The sequence below is a fragment of the Oryx dammah genome, unplaced genomic scaffold (genome assembly GCF_014754425.2).
Source record: "Oryx dammah isolate SB20612 unplaced genomic scaffold, SCBI_Odam_1.1 HiC_scaffold_2, whole genome shotgun sequence".
NCBI lineage: Eukaryota > Metazoa > Chordata > Mammalia > Artiodactyla > Bovidae > Oryx > Oryx dammah.
In genome coordinates, this window is record NW_024070186.1 from 98,032,511 (window position 1) to 98,045,118 (window position 12,608).

The following is a 12,608-nucleotide window of genomic DNA, read 5'->3' on the forward strand; positions in this document are numbered from 1 at the left end:
ATTTACAAAAGCAAAAAGATAATGAGTAATTCTTAACATCTGTAAACAGTGAGATGGTTTTAACTATTCACAAACGATCTCAAGGTCCAAAGACCTATAGAAATTTGTAATCTTGTTGATATATGAATCTGAATTGTCCACTTTTGGACTGTTCTTTAACGTGTAAGTGAGTGATTTTCTAAGCTAGTGAGTAAGGATAGCTGACTGCCCAGAACTCCAATCTTAATTCTTCTGTTCTCTATTACACCATAGAGCACAGATCTTATTCACGTGAGATGATTAGAAAATTGTTATCATCATATCTTACTGGGAAAAAGTTATATGCTACAATGACCTTCCCAATAAAGATTCTTCAGACCCACAAAGATTATCATGTATCTACTGTATTTGATATGATGTGATTATCAATAACAGCAAAGGACTAAGTTTTAAATGGTTCACTGAGAGTAAGAACTTACAATCCATTGTAAGATTCATTATGTGAATAGAGATTGAAAATTAAGATCAAAGTCTCTTTTATGCCTAAAGAATCAGGGGTTTGGAAACTTCCCTGGCAGTCCAGCAGTTAAGACTCCGTGTTTCCAATGCAGGGAGCATGGGTTTCATCTCTGGTCAGGGAACTATGCTCTCCCATACCCCATGGTGTGACCAAAATAAAAAAAGAGAAAAGAATCAGGGGTTTAAATAACGTAGCATAAGTTAAGAAGGTAAGAAAATACTGTACTAGCTGTTTCTCTTCAAAAAGAAACAATATATTTTGCCTTTTGTATTCCTAAGCTCAAGTTTTAAAGGAAAATATCCTAAATTATGAAAGTAACTTAAAACTTACATATTAAATATGAATTCTATAACTACTGAGAGTTCTACAGCTGGGTAACTATATCAGTGGGGCTACTCATGTGAGTTAAAGTTTATATGATACTTACAGAGGTATCGTAATTTCCAGGTGGAGCAATGTAGGTGACAGTTCCTCTGTTTCGTGGAGGCAACATGATTTTGTGTTTGATGAGAGAGTTCTCATTGACAATTCCGTAAATATCTCCACCAGTAATGTGACTACCAACCTGGAGAACAAACATACTTGTTGCTTAATACTCAAAGAAATGTCAAGCCATTTAATGTTCAATAAACATCAAGGAAACGCCTCTTACCATTATTTAACTCATTTGCCTCACTTATCAATAAAACATTATTTGTTCTATAATCCTTCTTCTGGAGCTTTAAAAAAAAAACCAAGTAAACTATGCTTCTGTGGTCCACTTTTATTTTGACAAAGCGTACAAAATAGTTCACGAAACACTCTTTTCACATTCTTTCACCAACTTTAGAAATTTTGATTACAAAGACATACCCGTAGGTTTTTGCAAGGTGTGAAATCCCATTTGACATCTCTGCTAAGAGCAGACACATTTACTCCTCTGGGAATGTAAATACTTTGAGTCTGACTGCTGATATCCGACAAAGGTCTTTGAATACCATCAAAAATGGCGCCCATAATGCCTGGACCCAGCTCAACTGAGAGGGGTTTACCAGTGCGAAGTACAGGGTCTCCAACAGACACACCAGCTGGGAATGGTGGTTGAGGAAAACTCAATATGAAATACCAGAGATACTATAAAATAAAGAAGTACTGCAGCTTAACAGGAAATGACATATAAGAAGCTAAACCTGAGATTCTCAGACTTATAGTCCACAGCATCGTGAGTGTTTCAGTAACTTTTTCATAGAGATCCACAACAAAAGATATATTTAATAATTCCATCTACTAAATAATCATGCTCAAACATTTTAATAAGTTTATGTGTCTAACAAGTGAGTAGCACTTTGAAAGAAAAAGACACAAAAGACACATAAACTGAAAGAAAAAAGAACAGTTTAATTTCATTTTTAAATAATCTCAGTTCTTGCAAAGGGGATTTATGTGCCTGTTGGGTAGTCTATAATTTCGAAACCTAGGAGTCAGACTGAATACCCAATCCATACCCAATCCACATCATTTTCATATGACACCTGGTTTTTAGCTTAGCAACTGCCAAAAACTCGGCTTCACGAAGATATGACATCATCGACAAGAATACAGTGCAGTCAGATAATCAAACTGTTTATTATCTCAAACTACTAGTTCTCATGGTGTCTGAGAAGACGTCGAATATTCTTGTGTTTACCGCAAATCCTTAAAACATCCCGCGGCACCACATGAGTTTGCTGCAGCTGCCCAGAGTGCCTTGGGCACAGTTTGGGACCCACAGGCTAAAAACAGATTCAAAAGCCTCTCTATAATACATTGCTTCAACTATATTGATGAGGAATATCAGTTCGTTAAAAGGGATATTAGAATTAGAAAAAAAGCTTAAACTCTTTAAGACTGAGAAACTAAAAAATTTTTAAGACTTAACAATCATTAAGAGATTTATTAATAAGTGATGGTATAGTCATATGCTGGAATTCTATGTAGCTGTAAAAAAGGACAGGTACTTTTATGAATTTTGCATCAAAGATCTCCAAATATACTTTAATTTCCAATATTTGTTTATAAAAATATTTCAAGCCTACTGCAAAGTTGAAAGAATATTACAGTGATCTACCGTACACACTGCATTTTATTTATCACATATCTATCCATCTTCCACAATACATATATTTTTAAGTGAATAAAAGGTACAGAACAGTACTTATACTATCTTCTGGGGAAAAAAGGGAAATAAAAATAAACATTTATAATGGTCCATATAAAAAACTAGAAGGATATATAGTAAGTGGAACTAACAAAACTGGTTGCATGAATGCATGACTGTTTTGAAAACTGGCCAAATACAGGATGACGAAAGTGGAGCAGGTTCTCACTATACACATGTTCAGTTGTTTCCTTTACATCTTTAAACCATGCGCAAGGCTAAATAAAAAGATAAATCTAACAACAGAAAAAAATCCTTTTGATTAGTGATGATTTCATAGCTATGAAGACTTTTACTTTTATTAAAAATTTCAGGTGATTTTGTTTAGAATTAGCACTCCAATACTGACATAGAGAGAAGAGGTTCTGTAAGCATATATTTCCGCATGGCAAAAAAGCTGTACCAAATAAAACTTAAGTAGTCAGAGAAGTAATGCTTAAGAATAACAGCACTGAAATACTAACAGCAATGAAAGTTTAGGAGATAATACTGATTTCTCAAAATAAGAGCACTGATTCCTAGTACATTTCAATAAACTTCTATCTGTCAGCTTTCTTTAAAACACCAGTATTCCATGTTTCTGATACCGCTGGTGTTGCTTTTACCTTTGCCAAAAATCTTAAATTCTGACTTGCAGAAAATGGCCAGAAATTGAAGTAAAAAGGATACAAGTTTCTTCATACACCTGGATGGTAGCCATGTCTCCCTCTAATCGGATAATCTCTCCAACCAACTCGCTGTGGCCCACTCTCACCAGCTCATACATGGCTGCACCTGCCATGTCACAGGCTGTAACCACTGAAAGGAACAGGTGAGTATTTTAACGACTCAAGACTCTGAACAGTTCCACAGAATTAAAATACCCAATGAGTTTGTTAATACACCTCTCTCATATATTTATAGGAAAAATAAAATACCTACTATGGTACACACAGTCTCTCAAAAAGTACATTAAAAAAAATTATACTTGATTTAAAACACTGTGTTTGTTTCACGTATATAACACGATTCAGATATATATATATATTTTTTTCAAATTATTTTCTATAGATTATAATATATTCAGTATAATTCCATGTGCTATATAGTGAATCACTGTTGCTTATCTATTTTATGTACAGTAGTTTGCATTTGTTAATCCCATACTCCTGATTTGTCCCTCCCTCCCTTTCCCCACTGATGACCATAAATTTGTTTTCTATGAGTGTCTGTTTCTGCTTCATATACAGATTTATCTGTATTATTTTTCAGATTCCACATATAAGGGATTATCACACAATATTTATCTCTGTCTGATTTTCTTCTAACATTCTCTAGGTTCATCCATGTTGCAGCAAACAGCAATATTTCATTCTTTATATGGCTGAATAACATTCCATTGTGTATATATACCACATCCTCTTAAGCTGATCATCTGCTGATGGACACTTAGGTGGCTTCTGGTTTTCGGCTGCTATAAATAGTTATGCTATGAACACTGGGATACATATATCTTTTTAAATTACAGTTTTCCTCTTTTCTGGATATATAGTCATGAATGGGACTGCTGAATCATATGTAGCTCTATTTTTATTTTAAGGAAACTTGTACTGTTTTCCATGGTAGTTACACCAATTTACATTCCCACCAACAATGTAGGAGGGTTCTCTTTTCTCCACACCCTCTTCAGCATTTATTATTTGCAGACTTTTTGATGGCAGCCATTCTGACTGCTATGAGAAGATACCTCACTGTGGTTTTGATTTGCATTTCTCTAATAATTAGTGACGCTGAACATCTTTTCATGTACCTGTTGGCCATCTGTATGTCTTATTTGGTAAGGCGTCTATTTAGGTCTTCTGCCCATTTTTTTGATTGGGTTGTTTTGGTTTTTCTATATGGAATTACATTAGCTGTTTGTGTATTTTGTATATTAACCCTCTGACAGTCACATCACTACAAATATTTTCTTCCATTTCTTTTTGTTTCGTTAATCAAAACAACACATTTTTTAGCATATGTCATAGATGGGATAAACAGAATAAAATTTTGTCAGGCTTTAGGCTAAGATTACTTGTTTACATGATACACATGAATACTATTTTCATTTTGAAGTTCTATACGACAAATATACTTTGAACTCGTAACTAGAAGCACTTAGGCAAGTTTTGATCAATCTAGGTTGCTATAATACAAGGAATGGTGGGTATTGGAAAAAAAAATAATAAAAGACTAAAACTAAAAATCATCAGCACGCTCTGTTTTCACCATTCCTTTGAGAAATATCACATAAAACCACAACTTTAGTTTCGAACACTTTATACCAGTGGTTCTTGAAACTCTTCTTGGACAGATCTACCTAGAAAAACTCCCATTTGCATTTGGGCATCCCAGGTGGTGCAGTGGTAAAAGTATCCGCCTGCAATGCAGGAGATGCAAGAGATGCGGGTTTGATCCCTGCATCAGGAAGAACCCTTGGAGTAGGTTGGCAACACACTCCAGTATTCTTGCCTGCAGAATCCCATGGACAGAGGAGCCTGGCAAGCTATAGTTCATGGGGTCACAAAGAGTCAGACACGAGTGAGCATAACAACAAATAGGATATTTATAATCAGTCACAACCGCTGAGTGAAAGCCTCATTAAGAACCCCTATTTCTTATAATACTATATTAGAATTTGCACTTATTATTTTGGATCATGTTGCCCTACAAGCTAAAGTTACTTTTCTGGCAGGAGGGGAAGGTTGGATGTTTTCAGGTATGTATAGGAATAAGTCTATGGTGGTTTTTGTTTTTGAAACTGTATTATTAGTTTATTAAGGAATCCATTTTTATGACTGTCATGAAGCCAGGCAGAGTTAACAGTGACAAGTTCTGGAGGTAACAATACCCTACTGTGAACTTTCTAGTTACAACCAATGTCGTCTCCCTAGAACCTCAACTTTTCTATCTCTGCCTCTCCCTACCAGACTCCTAAGGTCTCAATTCCTGCCCTCCTATTCCTGGAAGATGCCAATGCTAACTGTGTAAGAGTCTTTTCAGGAGAAGACGACTTTTGTCCTCCCAGAAGACAAAGCCTCTAATTTGCTCTATGAGGCAGATAGCAACCCCAAACCACAGACAGGTTGGGACCTGCGCAGGCCTCAAAGAAGTAAGTCTATTTCAATATTTAGCCTTTGGATACAATTAATTAGAACTATGAATTAGGTAATATTCAAGTAGAAACTATTAGGGAATTAATATTTATTTAACTTACATTAGAACAATGGAAATTTATTTCTTTTATCAATATTTACCTCTGTATCTATAAGAATAATTAAGAAGCATAGAAATGTGTGCTAAGCCCTCCAATCACAGCCGACTCTGTGACCCATGGACCGTAGCTCACCAGGCTCCTCTGTCCATGGGATTCTCCAGGCAAGAATACTGGAGTGGGTTGTCATGCCCTCCTCCAGGGGATCTTCCCGACCCAAGGATCTAACCCACATCTCTCACGTCTCCTTCATCGGCATGCACGTTCTTTACCACTAGTGCCACCTGGGAGGCCCACACTGAAATACCACAGGTAACTAAAATGTTGACAAATTTCAGAAAAATATTTTCACCTAAACTCTTTTGAGAGTGTTCTTTGCCTTTTCCCTAAAAGTTTCCTATGTACAGTCTGTCTTCCTTAAAGGCCTTATGATCATCAAGGTGAAAAATTGTTTCTCTGAATGGTAAAGATGTTGAAAATAGTGAAATATATTATTTGCTAAAAATTCAAGCTCAAACACCAAGTTCTAAGCAGTAGAAGCTTACTAGGGAGAAATAAGCAGCCCAGTGACTGATAATCTTCACTTGTATTAACACCCAAAAGCACCATCACCTCTATTGTGATTAGAACATCAAAAAGATTACAACATGAGGTTTATAAAAAGACAAGGAAAAGTGAATATTCATGGCACTAAAGATTACAAATCATTGAGTAGTTTTACCAACAGAAACTGAATCACATTTTGCAGTGGAAATGTGGAATAACAAACTTAATACTAGGAGGAGATTTATTTATTATTTAAAATGCAGTACTCCAAGTTGTGGGCAAAACAAACATAAACTGCTTTCCATTCTCATTATCATGTCATAAGACTATTTTGCTACAGGTAGCTAGTTACGTGATATCTGAATCATCACTCAGAAGGATTTATACATGCAAAGAGCCATGGTTGATATTTCTGAGAAACGTTCTAAAAGCAATTACTAAAATTTAAATCACGTTAACAGACATTTAGGTATCACAAAATGAAACCTATAAACTTTATAGCTTTTTAACCTCAGATTTAAAAACAAAAATAATTTAAGACATATAATACCATCTATACACTTACATAATAATTATCAAATTTAGATAATAAATGTTATAGTAACCCTTATGGTGGAAGTATTGCCTCAGTCTTACAGCAGGTATGAAATCTTCTAAAGACAGAATATACACAGGTGAAGAGAAACTTGTGTATTTCTGCCTAAAACATCTTGAAAAGATATTAACTGATATTAGGGATTTTTACTATTATGATTATTACGTATTACTCACCAGGTCCTGAGACTCCATGCACATAACCAAATGTGCTTTCTTTATCTTCATCACGTATTTTGGGGAGCTTGGAGAAATCCATCATGTTAATTTACCTATAATAAAAAAGAAATTAAGTTATAATTAGAAACTTTAAAGCAAAAGAACCAATATAGGTAGTGAAGTGAAGTGAAGTTGCTCAGTCGTGTCCAACTCTTTTCGACCCCATGGACTATAGTCTATCAGGCTCCTCTGTCCATGGGATTTTCCAGGCAATAGTCCTGGAGTGGGTTGCCATTCCCTTCTCCAGGGGATCTTCCTGACCCAGGGCTCGAACCCGGGTCTCCCACATTGTAGACAGATGCTTTACCATCTGAGCCAGCAGGGAAGCCATAGGTAGTGAACTCTGGTGTAGTTACTACCACTTCTTCAAAGTAAAATAGAATATAAAATTCTTAAGATTTGGTTAAAATTACCTCGTTCTCAGATAGTCTACAGTTATTAAAATTGTAGTTTTATATAGTCTACAGTTATTAAAACTCAGAATTGTATCCCTATACAAGGTATTCCATAGAAAATATCCCATGGGCTGTAACAAGGAATGTGATGTCTTTCCAATGGCTTTTCTAGCCCTGCAACATCTTGCCCTGCCATTTAGCTCTCTGACTTCCCCAACTACTCTTTACCTTTATCATGCTGCATAAACATGGAACTCTGTTATTACTCAAAACACATACACATTCTGCCTCAGGGTCTTTCTACACACTATTCCCCTTGTCTGGAGTACTCTTCTCCTGGATGTCAGCTTCTATACCTCCTTCAGGTCTTCACTCAAATATCCTCCACTCTGAGAAGCTTTTTTGCCTATCTGCCCATCTATTTAAAATTGTAACATACCTCCCTCCTTCCCTACTTTATTTTCTACCATCTAACAAATTGTATCTTATGTTAAAAAAAAATGTTTAAATGTATAATCTATCTTTAAAATGTTTCTGTGATCATCCCTACCTCCCCCCACCCCCTGCCTTTAGCAGAATACAGAACAGTTTCGGAAATTTTGTTCAACTTATTTACTTTAAGATGCACAACCTGAAAGACCCAAACAATGTACTGAGTCCAAATAGAAAACTAGTTACAGATCCCAAAGTAGAAAGTTTCTTTGTAACTGTGGGTCTAACTTATTATAGACAATTTAATAAAAGAAATAAAATACATGCACAGATAAAAAGCTAAATAATGTCTCCTAACAACCTTAAAGAAAATGTCACAGACCAATATATAATAAAAGTACCAAATAATATACACTTATTTACTAAAAGTTCAAAGATTAGCAAAGGAAAAGGAGGCTTGCAAAGGCATTCCAGGTAGAGAAATAACAAGAGAAGGGAAATAAAAATTTCAGGAGAGTTTATGGACCAGCCTGACTGCAACAAAAAACTGCACTGCAACAGTGAGAAATAAGGACCCAAAGGTAGAGATTAATTTGTGGGTCTAGAGATGAATGCCTAGTGGACTTTATCCTACAAACAATAGGAAACAACCAAAGATTGTTATGAGAAGAATGATGTTTAATCAATCTAACATTAAGAGGAGAGGGGAAGCAGGCATGGTGAGAAGTTGAAAAGCTCTGGAGATACTATGGGTTGCGTCTATGTGTTACCAGAGCTGTCACCAGACCCTTGCTCAAAACCAACCAACCCTTCCCTTGAACAGGAACTAACATATCTTTTATCACAGGGTCTGGACACAAAGAAAGCTATAGGGAGAGAAAAACAAAAAACTGGATATCAAAAAACTGAAATCAAGATGGTGATGAATCTGATCTCCAAAAGACCCTGAATCTCTTTCTACAGTGATTTTTTTTTACTACATTGGTGTACAAAAATGACACTCCTACCTGCAGCCATGAATGGAAGTCACAGACCAAAAGACAGAAAGGTGGTGGTGTCCGTTTGCAGGAAAATCTTGCCTTTTTCCCAGAAAACTAATGCATATACTTCCCCATCATTAGTCTTACTCCTCTCCCTATTATCTTTTATTCCTTAAAAGCAAATCCCTCTTGCCATTAAGGGGACAATTTGACTACTGAACTAAGTTCCCACTTCTCCATTCTCTGGCCACTGAATAAAGTTTGTGTTGCTTCAATTCCACTTTGGTTTCATTTTTTGGCTGCTGTAACACGAAAGGGGGGAAAAAACCTTCCCCGTGGAAGCAGGGGGCCTTAGGGGGCTACAGCCTGAGCAGGGTACATACAACTTAATTTGGTAACAAATGGACTCAGTTCATTAACTGTTTACCAAGCTCCTACCAAGGAAAAGGTACTGTGTTAAATTTAGGGAATAAAGATTGTGAATAAAAGGAGATTTCACTGGCTTTAAACAACTGTACCATAAAGCAAAAGTACTTAAGTGTTCAAATGACAATACACAGGGAGCAGAGGAGAAACTGATTCAGTTGTGGGAAAAGTGTAAACCAATGGGGATGAGTTGGGGGAACCAGTAATTGGAAAGTAAGCTTCGAGGCTGAGTTGAGTCCAGAAAGAAAGAATACAGAACGAGAGGAAAAGCAAACCCTGAGCCTCGGGGATTCACTCAGGTAGAGTAATGTTTCCCAGTCTTTCTGGAGCCACTGAAGAATCACTACAGAATCCTACATTTCTTGGAACATGATCTGTAATCCATTAACTAAGGTGGCTTTCCTGGTAGCTCAGCTGGTAAAGAATTCGCCTGCAATGCAGACCTGGGTTCAGTCCCTGGGTTGGGAAGATCCCCTGGAGAAGGGAATGGCTATCCACTCCAGTATTCTGGCCTGGAGAATTCTATGGACTGTATAGTCCATGGGAACGCAAAGAGTCAGACATGACTGAGTAACTTCCACTTTCAACCAAGGTGGACCAAAGCAGAGACATTACTTTGACAACAAAGGTTCATCTAGTCAAAGTTACTGGTTTTTCTAGTAAAGTCACGTATGGATGTGAGAGTTGGACCATAAAGAAGGCTGAGTGCCAAAGAACTGATGCTTTTGAACCATGGTGTTGGAGAAGACTCTTGAGAGTCCCTTGGACAACAAGGAGATCAACAGTCAAGTCAATCCCAAAGGAAATCAATCCTGAAATGTTCATTGGAAGGACTGATGCTGAAGCTGAAACTCCAATACTCTGGCCACCTGATGCGGAGAACTGGAAGAGACCCTGATGCTGGGAAAGAATGAAGGCAGGAGGAGAAGGGGATGACAGAGGGCTAGATGGCTGGATGATATCACCAACTCAATGGACATGAGTTTGAGCAAGCTCCAGGAGATGGTGAAGGACAGGGAAGCCTGCCGTGTTACAGTCCATGGGGTTGCAAAGAGTCAGACATGACAGAGCGAATGAACAAGAACAACAAACCAAGGTGTCAAGCAATTTGGGAGGGGAGTGAAACAGTAAAGTCGTTAACAGTGGAATTCTGGTTTGATATTCTTGGTGCTTTCAGAAAAGGGATGGTGGACAGAGCTAACGGGGAAGAATTAAAGAGTGATTAAAGAAACAAGCAAGAGTAAAAACAAAGATCAAAACCATATGGCAATAAAGGAGACCTTCCAAGTGAGAAGGATATGAGCAAAGGGGCAAGATAAGTACCAGCACCTTAAAGATGATAAAAGACGGTGATAGATAAGAGACTGTCATCACTTTGGTCATTTATAGGCAAAGATGAAGTTAGTGCATAAGTCATTGGAAATCATGAAAAAATCTTTATTATAGTCACAAATGTCAGCATCAAAGAATCAAGAATTTTGGATTCTGTAGGAAAAGTAAATTGGAGGAAGGGCAGTTGAGGGAGGAAGTAAAGAAAAGGGGAAACTGGTTGGTTAGGATTTTCCAGCCTCCTAAAGATACAGAAGGGATTGTTGAGTATGGAGGAATGGTACTGCAAAAGATTAGAATTAAATTTAAAAAGATGGAAGTTTTTCTAGAAACTACTTAGATAAGAGAAAAAACAAAGTTTAAAGATAAGCATTTATTTGGGAGATGGGTTAGGCAAAGGCTTCGAAGTAGTGAACAAGCAAAGGAAGTAAAATTTTAATCTTCAGAAAATCAAAGATTTTCAGTCAGAAGAGAAATTTACAACAATACAGTCTAACTTCTTCCTCAAATATGGTTATTTCCTATGATACATGGTCATCTGCCTATTAAAGTGGAAACAGCATGAAATACTGAGTCACACTTAGGAAACATCCTAATTCTACCAGTGACACGCGGCAGATCTTGGATAAATCAGAATCTCTTTGTATCTTCACTTGAAGTACCCCCTTACCCTGGGCTTATGAATAAATTACAGTTTTGTCAAAAATGTTCCTTGTGAGATATAAAATGCTTACAAAACTCTCATCAGTAATACCTACTATTTAAACAGGGCTTCAATTTTTAAAACACTATTCTATTTTTAAAAATCTCCTCTAAGAGAGTTGCTTTGTATCCAACCTAATCTATTAACACTTTCTCATAACTTGTACCCTCTGGCCCTGTTTTTTCCAACTACTGTAGCCACACAGAGTATACTCCCTCTCCAAGGAAATTCTCTTTACTGTCTTCAACTGTTCCTGAAAGGACAGTCTTTTTCAGCTCTTTCTCCCCTGAGGCAATACCCTGTTCTCAAGTATTCTACAATGTCAATGTTTCTTTTAAAAGAGAACAAATAAAACTAAAAACTATATTCTAAATGTCATATGAGTAACTCTTCAAGAGTACCACTTTATCTATTCTGGCTGCTTCTTTTTATTGAGAAACAAAGACCAAGGCTTTGAGTCAGACAAACTGAGTTTGAAATTAAAAACTGTGCCCTCAAGCAAATCAAATTCTTTTAACCTTTTGAGACTTATTTGTAAAATCTACTGGGATTGCTGTGAAGCACCAACCAGTAAGCCTAATAGAAAATACTGATGACTACTAACTCTATTCTGTTAGTGTAAGTTAATATTGCCTAACTGAACCATGAACATCCAGATGTTCAAGCTGGTTTCAGAAAAGGCAGAGGAACCAGAGATCAAATTGCCAACATCTGCTTTATCATCGAAAAAGTACAAGAGTTTCAGAAAAACATCTATTTCTGCTTTATTGACTATGCCAAAGCCTTTGACTGTGTGGATCACAATAAACTGTGGAAAATTCTGAAAGAGATGGGAATACCAGACCACCTGACCTGCCTCTTGAGAAACCTGTATGCAGGTCAGGAAGCAACAGTTAGAGCTGGACATGGAACAAAGACTGGTTCCAAATAGGAAAAGGAGTACGTCAAGCTGTATATTGTCACCCTGCTTATTTAATTTATATTCAGAGTACATCATGAGAAATGCTGCGCTGGAGGAAGCACAAGCAGGAATCAAGATTGCCTGGAGAAATATCAATAACCTCAGATATGCAGATG

The 12,608-nt window shown here is 36.8% G+C and overlaps 1 protein-coding gene across 1 annotated transcript in view; it reads right to left on the reverse strand.

Moving 5' to 3' along the window:
- The window catches only part of ATP6V1A (ATPase H+ transporting V1 subunit A), a 62,000-nt gene that overhangs the window by 24,094 nt on the left and 25,298 nt on the right, over positions 1-12,608 (reverse strand). The window contains exons 2-5 of the mRNA XM_040224391.1: positions 7,225-7,319; positions 3,345-3,473; positions 1,352-1,566; positions 927-1,064 (exon numbers count right to left, since the gene is read on the reverse strand). Of these exons, the coding sequence (XP_040080325.1) occupies positions 927-1,064; positions 1,352-1,566; positions 3,345-3,473; positions 7,225-7,309 (567 nt within the window). The 5' untranslated portion in view covers positions 7,310-7,319. The remainder of the gene's footprint in view (positions 1-926; positions 1,065-1,351; positions 1,567-3,344; positions 3,474-7,224; positions 7,320-12,608) is intronic.